The sequence below is a fragment of the Polypterus senegalus genome, chromosome 7 (assembly GCF_016835505.1).
Source record: "Polypterus senegalus isolate Bchr_013 chromosome 7, ASM1683550v1, whole genome shotgun sequence".
Classification (NCBI taxonomy): domain Eukaryota; kingdom Metazoa; phylum Chordata; class Cladistia; order Polypteriformes; family Polypteridae; genus Polypterus; species Polypterus senegalus.
The window spans coordinates 7,315,437-7,343,107 of NC_053160.1; the positions used below are offsets into that span (position 1 = coordinate 7,315,437).

Here is a 27,671-nt window from a genome sequence, read left to right on the forward strand (position 1 = left end):
GGATGCACCTGAGCTCAATTTGGAGCTTCATGGCAAAGGCTGTGAATACTTATGTACATGTGATTTCTTAGTTTTTTTTTTATTTTTAATAAATTTGCCAAAAACCTCAAGTAAATTTTTTTCACATTGTCATTATGGGTTGTTGTGTGTAGAATTCTGAGGGAAAAAATGAATTTAATTCATTTTGGAATAAGGCTGTAACATAACAAAATGTGGAAAAAGTGATGCGCTGGGAATATTTTCTGGATGCACTGTAAAACAAAACTGAGTGCCTATATGAACAATGCTGCACATCACCTCTCTGACACACTAACACCGAGGACATTTAGCCAGCGAATCATTCAGCACAAGTGTGTCACGAAACACAACTGGGGGTCCTTTATACCATAAGAGATAACACCTGTATAGTGCCTGACTGGGACTGGGGACTGCCAAGTCAGAAGTTTTCTTTTCAACCATTTTATTCATTTGGGTGTCTGTATTCAGACTATAGGCTGTGTATAACTGTCTTTGTCTGTCTGTCTGTTATATAGCGCCTTTGGTCGTAGCAAAGGAGCAATTTAAAACAAAACTGAGTGTCATTATGAACAATGCTGCCCATCCTCTCTGTGACACGGCAACACTGAGGACTTTCAGCTGACAAATCATTCAGCAGATCGGGATTCAGGAAACACAACTGGACGTCCTTTATACCACCTCACTGGTACTGGGATGGAAAAGTCAGATGTTCTCTTTCTTTTGAATTTCCATTGCTTTATACTGATTCCAGTGTGTGTGTTCAGTCTAAAGTGTTTGTATTTATTTACTTACTTATTTATTTATCTACCTGTTTATATAGTTATTTATTTTAAGAGCTTCTTTAAAAAGCCAAATGTTCCTCTGGGGATAAATAAAGTTGTGTCTGTCTAAAGCAAAATTTGTCCGAGCTGCTTGCTGGATTAGTGGGAGAGGAAGGAGGGTTTTGGGGGGAGTTATACACCTGAGCGGGGTGTCCCATTGGTGAAGCACGTTGACACCTCACAGTGTGGCTCAACCGTGTCATCGGGTGGTCCCTGCAGTCTGCTTTCACTAGACGGACGCCGATTGTCGCACACCAACACTCATTACAGCTCCACACATTCATCGTCTGCCTTCGTTTTCCCGTTTTTTTTTTTGCGTTTCATCAGAGAGGCAAAAAAGAAACAAAATTGGCTTTAGGCTTTCTGGCATAATAAAAGTTCTCTGTGTAAATGTTTTGATATCAAATTCATGCAAGTTGTCAGCCACCAGAGGAAAAGTTAACTAAAGTGTCAACAGCGGAGACTTGCACAACGTTTCAGACCCCCAGAGTGCGCATAAAAAAAAAATGGATTCAATTATTAGTGCGGCTTTTCTCCATCAGAACACTTAATAGCTGGCGACGTTTAAATATGATTATTTATGTATATTAAAGTCCCGGGTTCTCTTCCGTTGACTTATTTCAGAAGGTAATTACGTTGCGATTATCATTTTATTTATTTATTTTTTCAGGAATTGTGCCATAGCCGGGCTTTGCTAATTGAGTTTACATTTCTTTTTTTTTTTTAGCATCAAATTGCTTGTTTGTAACCTAATTTGTAAATTAACTGTTTTCTTAAACAGCTCACTTTTTAATTGAGATTTTATTTCTTGATCTGATATGTTTAAATCTTGTTACACGAAAGCTTTTTGTTTTGTTTGTTTTTTTTAAACTTGTTTTTGTCATTCCCTCAGTTGATTGTTACATTTGCGTTTATTTAATTAGCCGATTCCTTTATGTGCAAGTGACTCAAAGACAAAAGAACACACAGGGAGTCTGAGAGTGGGACGAGGTCTCTGATATTGTCATCTTACACCATATAGTGCCTTTCTGTAGAGTGGCTTTAAATATGTTTTTACTGATCTCTTCATATGCCGTGGGCTGGCGCACTGCCCGGTGTTTGTTTCCTGCCTTGTGCCCTGTGTTGGCTGGGATTCGCTCAAGCAGACCCCTGTGACCCTGAAGTTAGGATATTATAATTATTATAATTAATTAATTAATTATAATTATATATAATTTTCTGTTTCACAGGGACCACTTGGGTCCTCAATCACGGTCCTGGAGGGCCGCAGTGGCTGCAGGATTTTGCTCCAACCCAGTTGCTTAATAAGAAGCACTTATCACACCAGTGACACTTCTGCTTCACTTTAGTTGTCTTGCTTGTTAAGATTTTTAACCCTTATTGCTTAATTTAGTCTTAAACAGACATATTCTTGGTTTTTAGTCAGTCAGTCAGTCATTATCCAACCCGCTATATATCCTAACACAGGGTCTGGGGGTTCTGCTGGAGCCAATCCCAGCCAACACAGGGCGCAAGGCAGGAACAAATCCCCGGGCAGGGACGGGGACATCCAGTCCAAAAAGTGTTGCTGTCTAGGAGTGCCCTGTTTTTGAAAATAATTTTGATTTAATATGAACAAGTTGAATTGATTATAGCTCATTATCAGTGAAGGAATATGACTTCTAAACGCTAGAAATGCTCACACCGGGCCTGTCTGGGCCCCTCGCAGCGAAAAGAGGCCTTCCCTTGAAAACATTCTGACAACTCTGTTTATTTCACATGGGACAGGAAATTGAACCCACGAGTCAAACGACTTTGGAAGGGGCTTCAGCACGAGAGAGCTGGGCCAGGTTTATACTTCACGTGACGCGATGCGATGCTACTGCTGCGCAAGTGTTGTACTGTTTATACTTGCGCATGTACCAAAGCAGCTCCAACTAATATTTTGAACTTTACCACTGATCAGAGCTGTAGAGTTGTTTGAAAAAGTAGCTGCGAATACGCACCTGACTTTATACTCGTAAAACAAGCGTCAAATACTCAGTTCAAAATATTAGTTGGAGCTGCTTTGGGCATTCCATGTCAAAGTACCTAAACTAATTGAGCCGTTGCAGCTTACCGTATATCAAACTGGCTCATTCACCTTGTGATCGTCTTCTCCGATACACCATATAGATCTGCAATCTGTCGTACTTTTTAAACCGCATAACAGAAGGTGTTCAATCGACTCAGCTGGAATGTCAAAGGATGGACGTCCAGAGCAGGGAACTGCGTCACCTGAACTGGAGTGCAGTCGAGTCCGTTCCACCTCTTCTTCGATAATTTCAAAAATAGTTTCATCTATATCGGAGTCTAAAAGGGCAGCCAGCATTGTAATTTCTTAAGATAAATCTTCAATTCTCTCTCTGAAATACGTAATATCTTCAGCAGAATCCATTTCATCGGCAGTAGTAAGCATTTTTCTAATTAATTCTTGTGCTATCGATTCACCAATCAGTAACTAGAGGGCGTGTTAGAGCCCACCCTCTCAACTTTGACGAGTGAAAGTGACAGTTTTATTTCAAGTTGTATTTCATGATGGTTTGCAGGAATGTTACGGACAACATTAAATAAATAAATAAGCAACAAAAAACATATTTCGTGACACATTTATTTATTTATGCTCTCATTTCATGACATATTTATTTATTTAGGCTCTCATTTCATGACATATTTATTTATTTATGCTCACATTTCAAAGTACTTTTATTTATTTACGCATTTATTTATTTATTTATTTATTTAATTTTGTCCGAAATATTCCTCCATAGTGGAAACCTACCAGGAAAAACATGCAAACTCCACGCAGGGGACACCAGGGATGTGACTCCCTGCAAGGCAGATCGTGCCACCACAACATGTGTAATTATTATCAGTATTCATTTTATGAAAATGTAATATACATAGCTTAATGCATTTCATCATGAAAGTGATTTTCTTTTTCTTCTTTCGGCTGCTCCCGTTAGGGGTTGCCACAGCGGATCATCCTCTTCCATATCTTTCTGTCCTTGTCATCTTGCTCAGTCACACCCATCACCTGCATGTCCTCTCTCACCACATCCATAAACCTTCTCTTAGGCCTTCCTCTTCTCCTCTTACCTGGCAGCTCTATCCTTAGTACCCTTCTCTCAGTATTCCCCACATCACTCCTCTGCACATGTCCAAACCAACACCATCTCGCCTCTCTGACTTTGTCTCCCAACCATCCAACTTGAGCTGACCCTCTAATGCCCTCATTTGTAATCCTGTCCATCCCCGTCACGCCCATTGTAAATCTTAGCATATTTAACTCTGTTACTTCCATCTCTGTCTCTTTTAATGATAAAGTAAACTACGAGATTAAAGTGTACATTTCGAGATTAAAGCCGAAATATCCACAATAATCACAAAATGCACCTTTTCACCTTGTCCTTAATTTTTTATTTTTCTGTGGGTCAAATACGCTGCCGTCCATTCTGATGAAAATAAAAAAGATGGCACAGAAGATGGTATGTGAGACTTTTAAAACGTATCGTGTCATTACGATGGGGAATAAGCAATTCTTGAATATAAAAGCACCACAAATGAATTTGTATGTCGGCATTTTGCTTCACCACATCGAACCATTCATTACACATTGAAGCGCGCACATCGATCCCAGAGGATCCTCAAAGCAGCTTTCTGTCACGCGTAGATAGTAAACAGAGACTGACGTCACATTCCGACTTTTATCACACAGCACCCCCCCCAAACTTTTTTGCTGTTACTGCAACTCACGGACAAGTCACGTTAATTTCTGAGGACTTGCTCAGAGGATGCATCAAATGAACACAGGGAACGCTTGGCAGCCATGATGAACGAGCCCTAAATGCATCGATCAGCACAAGCAGCCTGCTGTCCCATCCCCAATCCTTGACAGAGCTCACCTCAGCCAAAATGTTCTCTCTGCTCCAGCCAATGCTCCTTATTTGCATGTGAGGTGTTTAAAGTTGTTGAGTGTAAATTATACAGTATATCGTTATTTGGAACACATGCATTTCATGTGTGTTTCTCGTTTACAAAGATCTGTGTAATTGTAGGATGAAAGGAAATGCGAGAAATCCAAGAAATCCTGAACACATACCTAAAGCAGAAACTTTTTTCCATGTTATAGTAATAATGACGTGAAAATAATTTAATAATATAAATAATATAAATCTGTTAAGAAGTTCTCTCGTGAAATCCAGACAGACAGACAAACGGACATTGGATTATATTTATACATACTAGCTGTCCCCCACGGCTCCGCCCACATGAAACATGAAAACCTTAAAATCAATAAACAAACACAGATATCGCTAGCTAAGCGGGGGCAAGATACACTCCAAAACATGGTGAGAGGTAGAGCGACTCGAACGGAGGCTGGTGCGCAAGTGAGGAGTGCCCTGCCTGGCTCCCCACTCCTGACGTCACGCTTCCCCCTCTCCTCGGTATGCAGCCTCTCTCTCGAATTCTCGCAAAATAAATCAGTACCCCAAGCAAACTATGATACTTAGCACTATGACAGAAAGTTACAAAATCAACCGGAATGTTCAAGCAGATTATAGCTAAAACCCAATCTAAATCTGTTAAGTAGTTCTCTCGTGAAAAGGAGACAGACAGACCTTGGATTTTATATATACTAGCTGTCCCCCTTAGCTCCACCCACTTAGTAGTGAAACAGGACAGCGAGGAGGTCCCCGCCCAGCTCCCTACTCCTGATGTCACTCTTTCTCCTCCCCTTGTCTACAGCCTCTGTCTTGGATTGCTGCGTATATATCGCTCCTGCAAGTGAACTTTGATTCTTAGTGCAATGAGAGAATGAGAGAAATCGCAAAATCAACTGGAATGCTCAAGCAAAATATCGAAAAAAAACAAGATCTAAATCCGTTAAGTAGTTCCCTTCTTCGCTAGCTAAGCAGAGGTAAGGTACAGGCTGAAGCATGAGTGAAGAGGGCCCTGGTTCCCCTCTCCTTGGCCCGCTACGTGTCTCTCCGATTCTTGCAAATAAATTTCTACCACAGGCGAACTTTGATACGTAGCACAATGAGAGAAGTCGCAATATCAGCCGAAATGTTCGAGCAAATTATCGAAAAAAACGATCTAAATCCGTTAAGTAGTTCTCTTGTTTGCTTGCTAAGCGGAGGTAAGGTACATGACCCGAGGCAGACACGTGAGTGTGGGAAGGCCCCATCCCCCTCCCCTCGACCTGCTGTGTCTCTCTTGGATTCGCACAAATAAATTGGTACCACAAGCGAACTCTGATACTTAGCGTGATGAGAGAAGTTGCAAAATCAACTGGGATGTTCAAACAAATTATAGAAAAAAAATCCGTTAAGTAGTTCTCTCGTGAAAGCGGGCAGACAGACATACAGACAGATAGACAGACATTGGAATTTATATATATATATATATAAATAAATATATACTGTATATATGAGGTGAGACATAAAAATAACCAGATTGGTAAAAAGAAATATTTATTGATGAATTCCAGCATTCTAAACATTGTCACCTTCTATATACTCCCCCTCTCGATCTCTACACCGCTCCATACGTATCTTCCATTGATTTAAACAGGTGCTTGATGCACTTCAACAGGCCTGATGTTTTTGTCTTCCCTTCATCCATTGAAGAAAAATGTGTTCCCTTCAGGTAACTTTTTATTTTCGGGAACAAGTAAAAATCATAGGGAACTAAATCGGGCGAATAGGGAGGATGATGGAGGATAGGAATGTTTTTGTCAGTCAAAAAACTGCTTTATGGAAAAAGAGAACATTCACGAGAAATTTGATGTTGGTTTGGTGTTCGATTCTTTTTTTGGGGGCGTTGTGTAGGAGGGGATATAGTTCTATGATTCACTTCCGGCCGACCTCTAGATGGGGATTTCCAGGAAAGCCCAAGACCAGTCGAGTTATTTTTGTGTCTCACCACACATATATGTGTGTGTATATATATATACACTAGGGGGCTTCGCAACAGCCACTTTGTGTCTCTGCTACTCACGTTGTGAAGAGGTGGGCTGAACGCACCCCAAGGAGATGCAGACACTCCTCCGAAACCCCTTCTTAAACGGTGATATAATGGGAAACAAGTTGTTTTTTTTTTTGTTTTTTTTTTTAACCTATTCTTTGCTCGATCAGCTGATGTATTGCTGCAGCTGCTGTGCCGCGTGATCTGCATCTTGTGTGGCACACTTCTGTCATATCACCTGTGTCCATATATTTGATCTCTTTTTGTTGTTTCTTTATTTAACCAAGTAATAAATTCTGTTTGTTTGCGCTATTGCAATGTTTACTATCATTTTTTTGAGACTTTCGAATTTTAGTATTTTCATTTTCTCTAACCTGCTCTGAATGTGTACTGCGCCAACGTTTTTGAATCGTTTACAACAGTCTACTTTGTCATCTACTCTTTCTCTTTTATTTCTGGCCCCAAGCTTGGTTAAATCTCTTGGCACAAAGACTTGTCTTGTGTGACGTGAAAGTGTCTCTCTGAGAAACTCGCATCTTGTCTCCTTCCAGCCTTCTGAGAGTTTTTTTTTAATAATAGAGATATATATATATATTTGTGTATATATGTGTGTGTGTGTATATATATATATATATATATATATATATATGTATATGTATGTGTATATATATATATATATATATAGACACCATATTTACTTGTGTAAGACGCACACCCTAATTTTTACAAAGAAAATCGCGAAAAAAATTTTGCCCCGTGTACGACACGCATTGTGATTGTGTAGGAAGCGTTTAGAGAGAGAGAGCTGTCGAGCGAGAGAGAGGGAGCACGAGCATGCACGCGAGCAAGAGAGAGAGTGTGAGTGCATGAGTGAGCGAGTGAGAGAGACCGTGAGTGTGCGAGTGAGAGAGACCGTGAGTGTGCGAGCGAGAGAGAGCACGAGTGGGCAAGCAAGCAAGCAAGCAAGCGAGCGAGAGAGAGAGAGAGAGAGAGAGCGAGCTAGCCCAAGCAGAAGAAGTAAACATTACAGAATTGCATTTCCTCGTGTATGACGCGCACCTGGTTTTCTAATGCAAATTTTCGGAAAAAATGCGTGTGGTATGTGTATATATATATATATATATATATATATATATATATATATATGTCTTACATTTAGGAGACCAGGGTTCGCTTCCCGGGTCCTCCCTGCATGGAGTTTGCATGTTCTCCCTGTGTCTGCGGTGGGTTTCCTCCCACAGTCCAAAGACATGCAGGTTAGGTGATCCTAAATTGTCCCTAGTGTGTGCTTGGTGTGCGTGTGTGTGTGTGACCTGCGGTGGGTTGGTGCCCTGCCCGGGGTTTTTTCCTGCCTTGTGCCCTGTGTTGGCTGGGATTGGCTCTAGCAGACCCCCGTGACCCTGTAGTTAGGATATAGCGGGTTTGATAATGGATGAATGGATATATATATATATATATATATATTTGTATTGTCACAAAGTTGATCATGAGCCATATCAAGGTTTGGGGCAGCCACCCATATATTATTTTCCTGGCTGCAAAATTGCAGACAAAAAAGATAACACTGGTGTGCACCAATCAGAGTCCAAATCAGAACTGAGGGAGTAGGGGAAAGGTGGAGGCTTTTAAAGATCAGGCTAAGAAGTGTTGTCAAGGGGGCCGGGATTGTGAGGGTCTTCAACCATAGGCTCGGGTCCGGACATGATATCATGGGGGCCGGAATCTGAAAGGTCTTCATCTATAGGTTCGTATCCAGAAGTGACGTCAACAAGACCAGGTGGAATTTCCCGGGAATGGACTGTATGGAAGTGAGAAAAATAATCCATGCACTCTGTGCCATCCCGGTCTGATTCGGAATTGCCCTCAGTCTAGCCCTTTAGGTGCCTCCCATGCACACATGTGTGACTATATATATATATATATATATATATATATATATATATATATATATATATATATATATATATATATATATATATTGTCACAAGAATGAGACATACTCAGATAAAGGTTTGGGGCAGCCACCCGTATAATCTGGTATCCTGGCTGCAAAGTCGCTTTTATAGAAATACAGAGCACTGAAGTGCATACAACTGAGTCCAAAACAAGACTGAGGGAAAAGGGAAAAAGGGCAGGCTTTTAAAGGGGAAGACAGGAAGTGAGGTCATAAGGATCGGGCACGTGTTCATCAACCATTGGATCAAGCCCGGACGTGATGTCAGAGGGGCCGGAGCTGGTACAGTCTATTTCCATTGGCTCGGTCCCGGAAGTGACGTCAAGAGAGCCAGGTGGAATCTCCCGGGAATGGTCGATCTACAGGAAAGGGAGAAAAGGCGTCAGTGCACTCTGCCACATCCCGGCATGCCTCAGAACGGCCTTCACTCAAGCCCTTTAGCTGCCTCCCATGCGCACGTGTGTGACAAGATAGATATATATATATATATATATATATATATATATATATATATATATATATATATATAATCTCATATCAGCCAAATAAGTCAATGTAAATATTTAATCTTTAGAGTGAAAACATTTTACCTGTTCGTGTTACTCGTATTTTCCAATACAATATAGTAAGAAGGAGGCCAAGTCCCCTCTCGTAGTCCGTGTTTTCTAATTCCTAAGATGCCCAGTTTTTTTTCATACTTCACGTCTATTTATTTTTTTGTCCCCAAACTCCTGTTTTTCTTTTAGCTGCTACGTCTTAAAGCTGTTTTTTTTTTTAGTGGTTAAAACTCGCCGCGCAATGAAAATGTAAAATTTTTAAGACATTATTGGCAGCTCCCGAGCTGAGGTGTCAGGAGCGGATTTCCTTATTTTCTTACCTCCGTGGTGTGTGTACATTGTTCTCTGGTATTATTGGCAATATGCTTTTGTACTCCGACACCAGTAGCCTCCCTGGTGACTTTTGTCACAGAAGAAAGAGAATCATCAATATCACAGTTAAACTCGACTTTCAAAGCTGATAGCAGCTCATTCGGGGGCTCAAATTTAATGAATTTTCTTTGATTCTGCGCAAGTTTTTAAACATCAAACAATAAATTGGCCTGGGTGCAGTAAAATATTTAGATCTATTGACTGTGGTTCAAAAATGTAGAAGGCAAAACTCTGGTGGTTTGATGTTGATAAATTCTGAGCACTTTAATCCACATGAGTGTTTCCTTTTATCTGCCTGGGTTACTGGAGAGAAAAAAAAAATAATAAAATAGAATAAAAAAAAAAAAAAGGCCTAAAAGAATTTTCCCTGACATGGAGGAACTTTTAATTACACCTTTGCCACAATTTATAGCTTTTAGGTAATCATTTTTTTTCTTCTTCTCTATCTTCTTAAGGTAATGGCGTGATCATTATGATGCTGTATGTGCATTTGTAGTCAACGAGTCTGAACGAGAAGACCTTGCAAAGTTATAAAAATTGCATTATAGCGTGTTGGTCTATATATGTTTGTTTGCCATAGATATTGACAAAACATCTTCGCATCAACCTGGAAAGTCCCAAATCCCATAGACGGAATTAAAGGCAGACATGCATTCACAGAAAGAAAAAAAAAAAAGTGAACAAACTTTGTGGTATTGCTGGGATGGGTGGAGGAAGAGGAAGAGAAAAGCCTCGGCGACGAATGTGCAGGCGTAAGTCAGACGAACAGCCGATGAATGGACAGACAAACAGGAGACACGCGTCCTGTAACCCGACAGACTGTGGCGCCCACTCGGGCAGGGCAGGACAGGGCTGAATAGCAGCACGTCACCTCAGGCATTGGGGGTCACCCTTTTACATTGCAGGAGTGTGTGTGTGTGTGTGTGTTTTGTGTGTGATGTCCATTACCATGCAGTTTTGTATGTTGGAAATTCTTTTAGAAGTGTGGCCTGGTAGATTAGATTTGGTTGTGGTTACAGTTGTAGTTTCTCCTTTTCTGGGTCACTGAGAGTGGAAATGTCCACAGAATTCAAACTCGAGGCACCACACATTTACAGATGTAGTTATGACTAAACCCAACCAAAACATCACGTAATATGTAGGGGCAAAAATAAAAAATCTGTACTGTACGTCTGTACGTATCTCATCATCTGCTTGAATCAGCACACTGCACAATCTCTGGATGGTCCAACAGGGTGCAATGTTTCTCCAGTCGGCCCCTTTGCTTTTTGCCATGTTGTGTGACAAGTGTGTGTGTCTGTGCCTCCTGGATCTCCTCGCTTTGCTTAGTGTCCAGCATAAAAAAGCAAGAAGTTGTTGCTGCTGTCCTACTGCAATCTGATTTTATTTATGTAACGTTGAAGGTTGTTTCCATGCCGAAGAAGAAATGAGGGAAAAGATCAACGTTTTAGATGTGTGGGCTTCATTTTCAGCATGGAAGTAACTTTTACCTTTCTGTTTCCTTTGCAGATGCACACGGACGCAGCCCTCCACTAAGTCCATACATTTGTAGATAGATAGATATAGATAGACAGATAGAAGTGAAAGGCACTATATAATAGATTGATAGATAGATAGACAGATACATATAGTTATAAATATGTGTGTGTGTAAAGACAGAGAGAGAGGCTTGAAAATGGGACCAGAAAAAAAAATTACAGACATGCGTTATCTTTCAGATCTTTAAAGTCTTAATGTTTCAATGGGGATAAATGTCTATCTATCTATCATATAGCGCCTTTCATATCTATCTATCTATCTATCTATCTATCTATCTATCTATCTATCTATCTATCTATCTATCTATCTATCTATCTATCTATCATAGAGTGCCTTTCACATCTGTCTATCTTATCTATTTACATACAGGCACACAGGGCCATTTAAGTCCCAAATTAATCCATTTTTATTTATTTCTTTTACAATTTTCAGTTTTCTCTGATTTAAGTTTTGTAAATTCCAATTTTATATATGATGTCTGATGGTCTGTGTGTGTGAGAGAGAGAGAGTTGGGGTGTTTAAGTGTGTATGTAATATGTACACTTAATTAAATATGTACACAGAAATCACAAATATGTGTACATTTATTTATGTCACATGTACAGTTCAGTGAAGTTCTTACTTGCCATGTGCTAGTCAGCATACAACACATCGCTACTCCAAAGCACCAGGATGACTAAGTAATTCAACTGTTAGCTTAAAATGTGTTTTAGTACTTAAATTATGCAATTAAAAATAAATTTTGCTCAGTAAGGAACACCTCGGAAATTTTCCAGCATATGGCAGCCCTCCAAAAAACATCATTCGCAAGTAGCAATTCTTTGAAGAAACAACTGATCACACGAAAGCACATCGCACTTTATAGCCATTGTTCAACACTTTAAATGTCTGACTTCTGTTTAATATATTTTTCTGTAGTTTCTGTCATATATATACACACACATATACATTTGCTCTCACACATCCACCTTAGGCCTTTAAACATCAGTAAGGGCCAACTGACTCTCAGGTGTGTGTGTGTATAATAAAAATATATATTTATATATATGTTTGTGTGTGTGTGTATGTATGTATGTAGGTTATATCATGTACTAACGTGTGTAAATGAACATTCATAATAAAAAAAATTGAATAAATCTGACTTTTTGTAGTTTTCAGTTTGTTTCAATTAATTTGCACGTGTGTGTGTGTGTGTATACATATGTGTAATAATATATATCTATACTAATAAAAGGCAAAGCCCTCACTCACTGACTGACTCACTCACTGACTCGTCACTAATTCTCCAACTTTCCGTGTAGGTAGAAGGCTGAAATTTGTCAGGCTCATTCCTTACAGCTTACTTACAAAAGTTAAGCAGGTTTCATTTCAAAATTCTACACATAATGGTCATAACTGGAACTTATTTTTTCGTCCATATACTTTAATAGACTTCTGCTCGATAGCCGTGGGAGCCGTAATTTAGTAGGCCCATATAAGGCCGTCCATCAGCGGCAATCCAATAGAAACACTGCCGCTAAATATTGACGGGTGAAGGACTGTGCTTATGCAGAGGAAGATGAGATGGTCAGGGTGGTGTTTGGCACAAACTCAGTGAAACTGCGAGCGAAACTTTTAAGTGGCGGGTCTTAGCTAACATTAAATACAGCCGTGGACATCACACGAGATGGCACAAGCACAGCTGGAAACCTTCGATGCAAGAACACCGAGCGGCTCACGTGAACTGACGCAGTGCACAGACAAAAGCAACAGTTCCAAAGAGTGCTGAACAAAAGCCGAATTACACAATTGAGAAGGCAGCAAAAAAATATGAAGCGTCTGATACATACAAGCATATTCATCAGTGCAGCTACTGTGGAAACAAAGCACACGGTGGAAAAAGTGAAAGTCCCGCTAAACGAAGACAGTGTAAAAAAAAACCCGTGCATGCAGTGCGTCACGTCTCAGATAAAGAGGAAGACGAGCTATTTATTGATGCAGTAAGAAACGAATCAATGAATGAAACCTGTTATCTTTACAACGATTGGCAAACACGGAATGTAACTTGAACACAACACATCGTACAAATACGAACCTGATTGAAAGAAATAATGATAATCAAATCCTTGATGACAGCAACACTCACAAAACAATCACTGTATATTGACACTCAGGTTACGTTATTTTTAAAATGTTCCCTTTTCTTTTTCATAACTTCTTTAACACACTACTTCTCCGCTGCGAAGCGCGGGTATATATATATATATATATGTATATATACACCCCGATCTACATACTCTCAAATAGACAAACCACACACCGTGGCGCAATGGAAGAGGCTTCGCCTCTAGCACCAACGACTGAGGTTTTAGACGTATGAAAAAATATGCGGTTAACGCAGATCACCAGTTGAAGCTTTACGATTAATGGATACTTTATTCTCCATCAATGATTGTTTTGGTAAAGCCATACTCAGTGTAATCATTAGATGAACGGTGAAAAGTAAGAGCGAGGGGAGGGTGACTTATTGAGGCACGCAGGTGAAACCACAATAGCACGCGGGCTCGATGTACTGTAGTGCGCGTCAACTCGATCTGAATTGCGCAATCACATTCGAAAAAATATATCTTTTCAAGTTCTATTTAGTCGACACAAATATCTTTGGTTGGAATGTAAGGCGAATTTACTCTTTACATTTGTATGGTGAAGAAAAATTTATGCAATGATGCCTACATTTAACTTACATTCCTACCAAAGATATTTCTGTCGACTAAATAAAAATTCCTTCTATTTAAAATTTAAATAGAACTTGAACAGATACGATAGTTCATAATACCCACGCAGCACTAAGTGCACGTAAGATTAGGAGTCATCCGTTTTAACAAACAACATATTGCACTGATACGAAATAGCCTGCCCATTTAATTATTTAGGAATGGATAAATAAATTAAGATTTTGTACAAATAATGTTTTTCATTTTTCTTCCTTGATGGATTCTGCCACCCCCAGCAACAGTTGCTCGCACCCCAAAGAGTGTGTGTGTGTATATATATATATATATATATATATATATAGATATATATAGATATATATGTAGATATGTATATATATGTATATATATGTATGTGTGTATATATATATGTGTGTGTATATGTAGATATGTATGTATATATATATATATGTATATATATGTATATATGTGTATGTGTATATATATATATATGTGTGTATATATATATGACAGCAACACTCATCACTCACAACAGTGACAAAACAATTACATTGACAATCATGTTACGTTATTTTCAAAATGTTTCCTTTTCTTTTTCATTACTTCTTTAACACACTACTTCTCCACTGCGAAGTGCGGGTATTTTGCTAGTAATATATAAAATAGAGAGTCCTTGAGTGGAAGAGAAGAAGAGCAAGTCCTAAGCCCAAAGAAATGTTGGGGCACCGAACTGGTTGTCCTCATTTAATCAAATGAAAATAATTCAAACCAAAGTAGCGGCTCTAGGTGTAAAATGAAACACAACAAAACCCGAACAATGGAGCTGTCGTCTTGGTAACACGTTCTGTGAGTCACCAGGGAGGTGGAGCCTATGCCTCCTTCCAATGGCCTCAGGATTTATAAGTGGGAGAACCAGAAGGGGCGGAGTCAGATTCCCTCACTGGGCATCTTCTCAGTACTATGGGGGGAATAGAAGAAGACATACCTAGCTCCAGCAGCCCCTCAGGGTCTGGGGTAGTAGTATGTACCTCTGATAAGCCTGGAGAGTGATAAACAGACGCACATGCGTGACAAAATATAGTATGTGTGTACAATAATATGTCTGTGTTGGTGTTGGTGTGTATGTGTATATATATATATATATATATATATATATATATATATATATATATATATATATATATATATATATATTTTATATGTGTGTGTATGTATGTCTATATATATATATATGTGTGTGTGTGTGTGTATATATATATATATATATATATATATATATATATATATATATATATATATAGTGAATAAGGCACTATATAAAGCGCCCGACCGGCACAGATTCACACTGAGGCACGTGTAAATTAAGTAGAAATCTTTTTATTTTTCTCTTCACCCGTGGGTGCACGTCTTCCCCGTGTCCCACAAGCCCAATACAGTCCCAAACACTTAAACAGTTCAAACACTCTTCCCCTGTGGGGCACGTCTTCCCCGTGAACCCCACACGTATAACACAGTCCCAAAGCACCTTACTTTACACACAGCAATCCTTCCGCTGGCACCACCACTCCTGTCAGGCAACCTCGTCCTCTTCCTCCGGATTATGGCCCAGAGTGGTGGTTGCTGGCTCCTTTATGGCCTTCCCGGGAGTGCTCCTCTTGCTTGTTCACCTGTTCACCAATTGCACTCTCGTGTGGGCCTGATGATTAAACCAGCTGAGCTTAATTATCTCTGTCTCGTTCCCTGGCGGCCATCCTGGGTCCCCACAGGGTTGGGGAGAACTCCATTTCCCATGAAACCCTGCGGGAAACTGAGGCATCATCAACCAGGGAGGCTGCCACCAAGCGTCCCAAGGGAGGTTCTGAGAAGTCCATGGCTGCTCCCCCGGACCATATACAACAGGGTCGTCCCGACCGGGCATGGGACCCGGCTGTCCATTACTATATATATATATATATATATATATATATATATATATATATATATACATTACATATACACAGAGTAGAGCAGCTACAAATTTTTGAAGATGGGACCCCTCTTGTGTGTGTTTCACGCAGAGTGTGGTTTGCTCTTACACATCCACCTTAGGCCTTTAAACATCAGTAAGGACCAACGTGACTTTCACTTGCATATGTTTGTGTGTAATGTGCTGCTCTCCTGCCCTGTTTCCCTTTTATTGTGGTGTCATTTTGAACGTGTGACGAGTTTACATTTTAATTTTGCCCACTTTACTGTACAGCACACATCATAGAGATTTCGACTTGCCAGGAGTTGGCTTTGGCCTTCTGTGCCCCTCTCAGAGATGGTGAAGGGCTCGATTTAGCCTGACAGCCTGCGTTTTGTCCATAAGGTGGCACTCTAACACTTGCTGCTGCTGCTGCTGCTGCTGCTGCTGCTCAGGGCCGTTTGTGTGCTTTTGAGGTTTGCACAGGGAAACCAAATCTACAATAAGATGACTCTGTTTGAATGGATTTGAAAAATTATCTGTAAATGTGTGCAGCCTGAGAGTCCAAAGACCGTGGACCTGTTTTATGTTTTCTTCAAATTGCTTAATGCACTTTAGGAACTGTTTTTTTTATTTTTTTTTATTTAAATGCATTTGTTTTTGTTGTTTTGTATCCTGAAAGCCTTCCCTTTGCTCATCTCGGATGGACTTTTTCCTTGTGGCGCAGCACAAAGACGAGCCACTTGTGGAGGATGAGCAAATCGGCTGGGTGCTTTTTAGCTGAATTTTTATTTATTTATTTTTTTGTCTGTTCAAACTTTCTTTGTTACTTTATTATGTTTTTCCTCTGCTCGTGAACTGTTTTTTTTTTCCTCTTTTGCATAAATCAATAAAATACTATATAATATGTACCTGACATTTTCTCCCCAGACCAGTTTTAGAATCCCCACTGAAATCAATTAAAATTGCACTGCCTCCCACCAATGAAAGGGTTAAATCTCACCGCTCTGTCAGGGTCCCATACCCCCAGTTCTCTGTATGTTTTATTTTATTTTAGAGAGGACTTGTTTTTTTTTATTATTTTTTTTAATGTGAAAGGTGGAGCAAATAATTTTAAATAACTTCTGGCCGACTTCTTGTAGAGGAAGCCACTTTCCCACTTTAAGATTCGCTGCCGCTGCTCAGAATTAGAGATTTATTTGCTGCAAAAATCAATTAGCCCTAAATTTATTCATGGATTTCAGGCCCAACGATCAATGCAAGTCCACTCAGCAGGCTCAGGGGGGACCCAGTTCATCCCAGTTAATGTGTTTGAAGGGGAATTACCATTGATGCCGTTTTCTCTTCCTTTAGGTCAAAGATCAGATCTCGCTGTCATGGTCTGCGGCAACCAGGCATGACTTCACCCTGCAGCTACCCAAACTCCACCTGGAGATCTTCGGAGCCGATGGGCTGAAGGGGGGAGCAGAAGTTGCCGCTTGTCAGGTTGGCATGCATAACCCTTCTTCTTCTTCTTTTAATTACCTTTTTTTTTTTTTTTTTTCCTTTCTCTCCTCCACATCATTCCTTAAGGAAAAGAAAGCCGTCGGGGTAATGTGGAAGAATGGATCATCGGATTTTCTCGCTCCTTGTCAAAAATTCTCAAGGATTGACTGTAATGCATCAAACAAAAGAAAATGAATTCTATTCTCATAGAAAGCAAATCATTTGTGATACATACAAAAAAAAAAAAAATCATTTGGTTAACTCCGAAGGTGGAAAAAAAAAAATCACATATGGTGCGCGCTATTTGTAACATATGGTGCATGGCTTGTTCATTCAATAAAACCAGCCGTGTTCTGCATTTTTAACGCAATCATGTGTTAATAATGATATTAATAGTTATCAATTAGCTAAATACTCTCACTGGCCACTTTATGAGGTGCACCTCACTAGTCCCGGGTTGGACCCCCTTTAGCCTTCAGAACTGCCGTACTTCATCATGGTGTAGATTCAACAAGGTGCTGAAGACATTTTGGTCCATATTGACATGATGGCATCACACAGTAGCTGCGGATTTGTCAGCTGCACATCCATGATACGAATCTCCCGTTCCACCACATCCTAAAGGTGCTCCATTGGGTTGAGATCTGGTGACTGTGGAAGCCATTGGAGTCCAGTGAACTCATTTCATGTTCAAGAAACCAGTTTGAGATGATCTGAGCTTTGTGACATGGCGTGTTCGTGAAAATCTCAGTAGATCAGCAGTTTCTGAAATGCTCAGACCAGCTCATCTGACACCATCAACCATGCCACGTTCAAAGTCACTTTTCAGTCACCTTTCTTGCCCATTCTGATGCTCGGTTTGAACTTCAGCAGGTGGTCTTGACAATGTCTACAGGCCGAAATGCATGGATTTGCTGCCATGTGATTGGCTGATTTGATATTTGCATTAACAAGCAGTTGCACAGGTGAACCTAATAAAGTGGCCAGTAAGTTCTCTGTTACTCAGCTTTACCCTTTTGGACTCTTTATTGTGTGGACTTCATCAGAATGCCTCAGATCCCACAGTCACACCACTGTTTATAAGGTTTTGTACTTTACTTTATCACTTCTCCCCACCTTCTAACCTCAGGTAATTAATAGAGTAAAAGACAAGCAGGGGTTAAGTTACAACCTTAAATGATGTATTATTGATAATATTCGTAAAGTAATAACAATAAGCAAAGTACAAGTGAATATTGGCAACCATACAACCTGATAAATGCTGTTGTGTAGTTTCAGGCGGAACGCGGACTTGTAGTTTTCGTGTAAGTCGGGGCTTAATTTTATCATATGATTTCTGGTATTTTATAATGTAGGTCATATTAGTCGAATGCAGAAAACTCACGCTATTGGTCCAAGAGATTATGATATGCTAACACCACCTGCCCACCTGAGAGAGTAACCACGGGGCACACGGCCTTTATTTTCTATGTATTGTGCCTACGTGACCACACGGTAATACCTGAACTATTCCGAAGTGATGTTTGCAGTGTTTTGTGTTTTTTTGTATCCCACACCCTCATACACCTTTATCATGAGAGCGTCCCTTATCGACGATGGAGTTTTCGATCAGAGGATGCAACAGACTTGGAAAACTACCTCAGGAATTTTAATGAGCTAATGAGGTCATTTGTACCTGCCTGCCCTTTTTGGTACACAACACTTCCCAGATGATCTCTGAGCTCACAAATTATCTAAATAATTCTAAAATAAAAACAGACCAAAATAAAAATGTACAAATTACCGTATATACTCGAGGATATGTCCTCCCACATATAAGTCGGTGTTCGATTTTACCGTATTATTTCCGGTATTTTATAATGTCGGGCGTATAAGTTGAATGCAGAAAACTCCTGCTATTGGTCCAACAGATTACGATATGCTAACGCCCACCCACCTGAGAGAGTAACCACAGAGCACACTTCCTTTTTTTTCTATGTATTGTGCCTACGTGACCACACGGTGATAACCAAACTATTCCAAAGCGACGTTTGCACTGTTTTGTGTTTTTTGTATCTCACGCCCTCATACACCTTTATCGTAAGAGCATCCCTTATCGACGATGAAGTGTTCGATCAGAGGAAAATATGAAGCTGGTTTTAAATTAAAAGTCGTTGAAGTGGCGAAAGAAATTGGTAACTGCGCTGCTGCAATAAAATTCGATGTGTCTGAGAAACTGATGTAAGATTGGAGAAGGCAAGAAGATTAAAAAAAAAATGAAGTCTTGTATTTTTGAACGGGTGTATAAGTCGGGGTTTAATTTTATGATTGATTTTTCATGTTTCAAGACCCAACTTATATGAGAGTATATACCGTACTTTAAATGTCTCTAGCTAAGTTATCATTTCTAGCTTCCTTCAGGACTGGCCCGCATGCCAGTCTCAATATGGCTGCCGGGTTGTGCACCGAATGGCGATGGTGTGACAGCGAGATGCTTCTGCATGGCGGTGGCGTAAGAGAGGCAGGGAAGGGTAAAGCAACCGAATTTATACATTTTCTGTTCAAATTTTACAACTGCTAGGGTCGTCGTGGTACCAATTGGCATCTGATTCTAACCAATCGCAAACGGCCAACTTTAGACCAATAGAATTGTGGTGCAGCACGTCCCTCAGCTGCTGCCTTATTTTCGCACCTGCCCTCCCAAAACCATTTGTTTAGTGAAGCTTGCCAGCTACAGTAGGTATGTTTGTCCTTCCTGTGGGTGGTTGATTGAGAGAGAACGTCCCGCAGATTATCACTTGACAAGCTGGTTTTAGGCACTTCCTCCAACCTTGCAATAAAATTCTTCAGTCAGTCGTAAAGACCGGGGTGGTGTTCTTGTTAACATGAAATTTCTCACCAATGAAGCACTAATTGATTTGTCCAAGTTACAAATAAAGACATGCAAAATATTTATCAACTTGTATACAAAATTTCACACCACCACAAATGTATATTGGCATTTGATATCCTTCAGCCATCTTGTATCCAACATTGCAAAGTGCGTGTCCTGCTTTGAAACGCTGCTTCTTGTTCATTTCTGTGAGTGCTCATAAAACTCCATTGTGTTTCATTTTCTAAGTTCTTAGGCGTTGACTAGCTGTGTTTCTTGGCTTTCTAAGACAGCGGGTGTCAGATAATGGGATGTGTCAGAGGTTGTAAAGAAGGAGGCGACAAAAATCATAAAGGGTTAATGCACCTAAGTCAGGGGTCCTCAGTCACAGTCCTGGAGGGCTGCAGCGGCTGCAGGTTTTTGTTCTAGCCTGGTTGCTGGTTAATTAGAAAGCAATTCTTGCCAAGAATTTATTTTCATGGCTTGTTAGTTGCTTTAACTCTGCCATGTCAGGTCATTCTCATATCCTCGATTTTCTTCCCCTTTCTCAGCATTTCAGGGTTAAAACGGAGGAGTAATTCTCAGTCCTTCACTTTTTTCTCTTCACTTTCCTTCCAAGTATTTAATTAAACCCAATAGTGTATGATAAATACACACCGGAGTAACTAATAACAAGCTAAATGGAGAAATGCTGGTTATTGCTAACCAGTGAACTCCCAATTCTGTAAAGAATCGCAAATCCAAGAATGGAAATCACTTTCTGTTCCGTCCGATCTTTGGAGGGATGAAAAATCATGGAGGGTGGGAGCATCATGGGAAAGTTTTTATTTAATTAAATAAATATATTTGTACTAAAATTAATCAATTTATTAAAACTAAAATTGAAATTTAATTGCTATATTATTTAAATCCAAAATAGTCTTTGAGTTGCTGCACTCATAAGTAAAAAATATATTGGAGTGCAAAGGTTTAAATGAAGTAAATTGGAAACAAAAACTTCATATAATGGTAAACTCAAAGTAGTTACTCAAATTTCCTTATAAACAACATTTTTGGTAAAGATGGTTTCCTGTCCTTGAATCGGCCCTGCCTGGTATGGAGAAGTTAAAACCTTCACTTGAACGTCACACGGACGCCGGACTCTTGAAAAGGCAACAAGTTGTCCATGTCCAAATACAGGCTCGGATAGGGAAATTCCTACTTTGTCCATGGTTTGTCCTTGGAGTTTCCTCTGATATTCTTTGTGATGTGCAAGCCTTCCAAACGCTTCTCTCGTTGTTCTGTTGTCTCGTTCGCACGCCTATCCGATACCTGAGCTCTTTCTTTTTGGAGCCGCGACTCCTTTGCTTCTGGTGTTTCAGAAGCGCGTTGTTTGGGTGCCACCTACTGACTCTGGGAAGCCGTTGGGTTTGACTCTGGGGCGCTGAGGCACAGTGCGTGTGTGCTTTCGGTGCCATCTAGTTCCCTGATGGTGACGGCGGTGGATTCACTTGCTGAAGTGACCATGATGGTGGATCCTAGCTTGGAGATCTACATTACTAAATGAAGGTTGTATATGCAGTGGTGTGCGCGTTTGCATTCAGGCGGCGGTTGTATTGTGCACGAAACGAAGGTTGTATATGTGGTGGTGTTCGCGTTCGGGCAGCGGTTGTATTGCGTGCGTTCGCTGTCGGGCGGCAGTTGTATTGTGCGCGGTTTGCTTCAGGCCTTTGGCATCTGTGCATATATACAACCTTCGTTTAGTAATATAGATTAGGAGCCATTAAAAACCAAGAATCTGCGGTGAGCTGGCACGCTGCCTGGGGATTTGTTCCTGCCTTGTGCCCAGTGCTGGCTGGGATTGGCTCCAGCAGATCCCCATGACCCTGTGTTAGGATATAGTGGGTTGGATAATGATTGACTGACTGACTGACTAAAAACCAAGAATACGGCTGTTTAAGGCTAAAATAAGCAATAAGGGTTCAAAATCTTAATGAGCGAGACAACTAAAGTGAAGCAGAAGTGTTACTGGAGCAAGTTGGAACAAAAACCTGCAGCCACTGCGGCCCGCCAGGACTGTGACTGAAGACCCCTGACCTAATTGGTCCCGTGAAACAGAAAATCCATCCATCCATTATCCAACCCGCTATATCCTAACACAGGGTCATGGGGGTCTGCTGGAGCCAATCCCAGCCAGCACAGGGAGCAAGGCAGGAAACAAATCCCGGGCAGGGTGCCAGCCCACTGCAGGGCACACACACACCCCCACACACCTGGGACAATTTAGAATCGCCAATGCACCTGACCTGCATGTTTTTGGACTGTGGGAGGAAACCCACGCAGACACGGGGAGAACATGCAAACGCCACACAGGGAGGACCCGGGAAGTAAACCCAAGTCTCCTTACTGCGAGGCAGCAGCGCTACCCACTACGCCACCGTGCCGCCCTAGACTAAGGTTATTAGCTTTATTTATGACTTATTTTATGGACTCTGCTTGAATCAGGCCTGTAGCTGCATGTAGCTAAATGCTCGCCAATATCGGGAATTATTCCTAGAATTAAAAACGAAAACAAAATGAATGGCCATGTGCGCTGCTTTACAATGCAGCATACATGAACGTCAGCTGAGTGTTAAAACAGATAAAGTAATGAAGATGTTTGCGTGCATATCTGCAGTAAATGTAAGGTAATGTCGTTAGCCGAGACATTTAAGCAGTGTCCGAGACCGTGCGCTTGATTAAAGGTAAAGAGATTACCATAGCTGGCTCCATCGTGCCCATAGACATAATAAAATTGGTTTTATCAATTATAGATTACCGTAGAAAGAAAAAAGAAAAAAAAAGTCCATTTAGATCATTCATAGGTTGATTTTTGTAGCCATGTGGATGGAATTGGCAGACAGATTCTCACCCCCTTGGAAGTTTTCTGCTTTTTGTTGTTAAAAAAATTGGCTTTTTTGACATGGATTAAAAAGAAAACGACTCTTTAATATAAAGTCAGCATGACAACAGATCTCTGCAAAGTGGTCTCAATGAAGGTTTCTCATCTGCCGGTCCTTAGACTCGCACCAGTCTGTTGACAATTTGTGTCGGTCCACAAGAATTAGGCAAGGCACGTCATCCCCAGCTGGCAGTCTCGTCACTGTTCAGCCGTGTTCTCCACTGTTAATTTACAACAACTTGTTTTTTTTTTTTGCATAGCGCCTTTCACTGAGTGCAGTGAACAATTTTAAGTTCAAATACAAGTACAGATGATACTAAATACACATTGGCATGGCACACATTGGAATGCAGATTTTTTTAAAACACACAAAGAACACGGCAGAAACTGATAAAACATAAATGGAAACCAACAATACCTGTCTATTAATGAATTGGCCAGTAGACAATGGCGGAGGTTAAAATTGTAAAAGAGAAAGACAAAAATAAAGTGTCAGTCCTGGGGCCAACTGGCCGTCTACCCGCTCCTGTGTTTTCTAGAGTGGAGTCTGTGAGGGAATCTTCCCATCCAATGATTCCAACTTTTCAATATGCAGGAGAGCAGCCTCGTAGTAGAGCACTGGCACCAAGTGCCACATCCAGATACCGAGAAGAGAAACAGAATAAAGGAGGCTTTGTAATGGTTTATAAGTATTTGTATTACTTTTACTTCTGTACAAGTGGCTAACAAACAGAAAAGCAGTCTGCACAGCTAATCAGCAGCTCTAGTCAGGGTATGCCAGACTGAAGTATTGAGTCTTCATGCCTGAGAGTAAAGAGGCAGCTCTTATACTAGCTGGCAGTTCAGTCCACAGCTTCTGGGCCCTGTAACTAAAAGCTCGACCACCCGCTGTTATCTTATTAACCCTTGGTATCATAAGTAGACTGGAATCTTGAGATCTTAATGTGCGCTCAGGTGTGTAAGTAATGATAAGTGCAGACAAGTAAGCAGGCCCTCTGCCTTTTAAGGCCTTTTAAGTAAAAAGGAGGATTTTGAAATCAGCCCTAAGCTTAACTGGGAGCCAGTGCCAGGACTTAGTTATGTGTTCATGTAATAAATCTGGAAGCTTGGTGCTCGTATAGTTGGAACTCCTCAAACCCGCCGATCCAGTTTTAATGAATTTAGCCACTGGAAACTCCCCCAGCTCTTCAGTAGGATGTTAGTAAATGTAATCGCTCGAAACTCTGCAATAGTCCGTAAGGAATTTCTCAACCTTAAAATTTGACCAAACTTAAAAAGTCCTTACCCGGTGCCATGTGTCCAGTGGCCACATTAAACGCCTTAGCGTTAAGTTTACCCCTGGAAAAACAGAACCAATAATGTTATTACAGTACGTGTTAACAGAAACACGTAAATACAGTTGGAGAGGTCTGTCAAGTGTCCACCGCTGTACTGATGCAGATTTATGCCAATTCCTTTGTGTGACTTGTTTTGAAACCGTCACCAGCTCTCTGTCCGGTGTCACACTTGGGGCAGTAGACGCGCGTTTCTTTGCGCACTTATATTTTTTCTCTTGCTTGCACACAAGAGTGTAGAATGTCAGTGCCTGATCCACATGATCGAAGCAGCCCACCATAGTGCAGGGCTTAGTGACTGACACATTCTCCTCCGATGCGAAGACTGACAGTAGCTGCATTGTGAGTAATGTTTGGGAGGGAGGACTAATGTCCGTCTTGTCCTTTACACCTATTTGCACCTTCAGGCAACTGAATTCACCATGAATATCATGACGGTTTGTTCATACGGTGCCATAACTGTAAGTCTCACTGTCCATGTCAACGTCTGATGTCCAGTTCACATTGTCGTGACTCTCGCTTGATTCAACTTATGGTTCAGTTTAAGTTTGTTCTAAAACTGGCTTTACAGCTTCTCCTTTCCAAGCTATGGTGTTTTGGTTGAAATGAATACTGTGGCACAACACATATTAATAGTAATAATAATAATACATTTTATTTGTAAAGTGCCTTTCCCATGCATAGAAAAATTCAAGATTCTCTTGCAGCATAATGTTATTTTATCTACTTGTGGAGCACAGTGAATTGCAGAGTCCCAAAAATATTTGTGGTGCCAGCTCAGCCACCTTGTTCAATTGTGAGACAATAGAAAAAAATAATAAAGTTTAATGAATTAAACATGCGCAAGGGGGAGCTAGAACACGACAAATCACTTAACCAGCGTTTCACTGTCAACTGATTTGACCTGCTGCTCTGTCCTGCTGTAGGTTCAGGTCACAAGTGTGATGCCTCCTTCTTTTATATTCTCCAGCCTGGAAGGGGCGAGACTTTCAGAGGCGATGGGGGTGTGGTCAGGGCCGTCTTCTCTGAGCTGCAGGAGGAAAGAGATGGGACAGTTAGTGATAGAGCCCAGTCTCTCCTCAGGGTGTCACCGCTTACCTGATCAGAGCCGGCAAAGTGCAGCAGAATTTGGTTCTGAGAGTTTTTCAGCCCTCACTCTGTCCATTAGATTATAGGAAGTAGATCTCATGAGGCATTTTGCGTTAACCGTTGTAACAAGGAATTCAGTCGACGCCATAAAGGTTTGAGGCAGCCACCCGCATATTGTATCCTGGCTGTGAAAGTTTTAAATAATTGAACAGAGATGTTCACAAGACTGAGTCCAAAACAGAACTGCCAGACTGGAGATAAGATGGCAGATTACAAGGCCCGTAAAGGAAGTGATGTCATCAGGACCGGAACTGGAAGTGATGTCATCCAAGGTGCCGGAACCTGATGGGATATCCTGGGAATGGTCTGTAAAGAACTGAGAAAGACAGTCAGCACATCCTGCCACCCTCTGGTCCGGTGTGGTATTACAATTACTCAAGCCCTTTAGCTGCCTCCTATTCGCTCGTGTGTGACACCGTATCTGTATAGTAGTCAGAGCCTGAGAGACTCTCAGGATTAGCACCAAGGGGTTTAGCGATCATTTCAGAAATTCTTGTGTTGCACCCCAGAAATTTTGTTTTTCTCAACCTTAAATGTAACATGGGCAATAATATACCTTAGGAATCGATTCCTTGTTTTAAATGATAATTATTGTTTTATTAACGGAGTATTTCTTTCTGTTTTCTGTTTTTTCAAGTAAAAAGCATGATTGAAAAGAAATAAGAATGTCGACTGTGACCATCGTTTTTTGTCTATTAATTCTGTCAGGGCAGATGTCGACTTATGTCCAACATAAGAGGTTGATTTTAGTCGACATCTAGGGACAGAGGTCGGTAATCAGCTGTAAATGTTGACAAAACTCACCGTTACATTATACTTTGACAGTCTTTGCTAGAAAGAAAGTTACCTTAGTTGATCTGACCTCAAATCCCCGCGCGAGTTACAAAGAGTAAACAACGCCTAAAATGGCATCGACATTTGGTGAGAGAGCGAAGCGAATGAACAAAGCAAAATACAGTCATCCCTCACCGTGAAAGGTGAAAATCTGCGAAGTAAAAACGATATGTTTATATGGTTATTTTTTTCATATTTTAAACTCTCCCACAACGTATAAACATTTCCTGCACAGTTATACAGCATAAACTCTTTGTATTCTCTTAGATATTAGGTAAGATTCATTGAAATTATGTATGTAAACACACTGTTATATACAGTTAAACCTAAATATTATAGATAAGATATCGAGCTTCTCCGATATCACATATGTTACATGTTATGTTACAGCCATTACGATAGACATACCACCAGCAATAAATACGTACAATGCAAGAAAATGCCCAAAAGTTAACTCTTTACACAGCGAAACACGTTAATGCTGAATGAGCTAGACGAGACTTCCTGGTTAACGCAGCGGAATTGAATTCGGCGTTCTGTCGCTGAGCCAATCAGCACACAGGAACTTAACTGTGTGCTCTGATTGGTTAGTTTCTCAGCCATCTGCCAATAGCGTTCCTTGTATGAAATCAACTGGGCAAACCAACTGAGGAAGCATGTAACGACCCTTTGTCCAAACGAAAAATCTGCGTTATATATTTAGATATGCTTACATATAAAATCTGCGATAGAGTGAAGCCGCAAAAGTTGAAGCGACGATGTTGGACGATGTTTTGCATATTATTTCTGAATTGGACGCTGACTTATCAGACCCCGGTTTTCATTCAAGTGATCTGGAGTTTCGAAAACGAAAGTGTGATACCTGCATCAGCTGATCAGTCCCCAGCTAGTAGTAGTGCTGAACACATTCGTGCAGCTGAATCGGCTACGGCAATGTTTGGAGGACCGCCAATTACCATGACAAGAAGTACAAACCGTTTTCTCGCCATCTGCTGGTGGTGGTGGCTGTGAGGGAACAGCTTGGCGGCCAGCATGAGTGCAGCTACCAACAACAACAACATTTATTTATATAGCACATTTTCATACAAACAGTAGCTCAAAGTGCTTTACATAATAAAGAATAGAAAAATAAAAGACACAATAAAAAAATAAGTCAACATTAATTAACATAGAATACGAGTAAGGTCCAATGG

The 27,671-nt window shown here is 40.6% G+C and overlaps 1 protein-coding gene across 1 annotated transcript in view; it reads left to right on the plus strand.

The window, feature by feature from the left end:
- The window catches only part of LOC120532309 (coiled-coil domain-containing protein 171-like), a 467,526-nt gene that overhangs the window by 362,481 nt on the left and 77,374 nt on the right, over positions 1-27,671 (plus strand). The window contains exon 23 of the mRNA XM_039758204.1: positions 17,259-17,390. Within this exon, the coding sequence (XP_039614138.1) occupies positions 17,259-17,390 (132 nt within the window). The remainder of the gene's footprint in view (positions 1-17,258; positions 17,391-27,671) is intronic.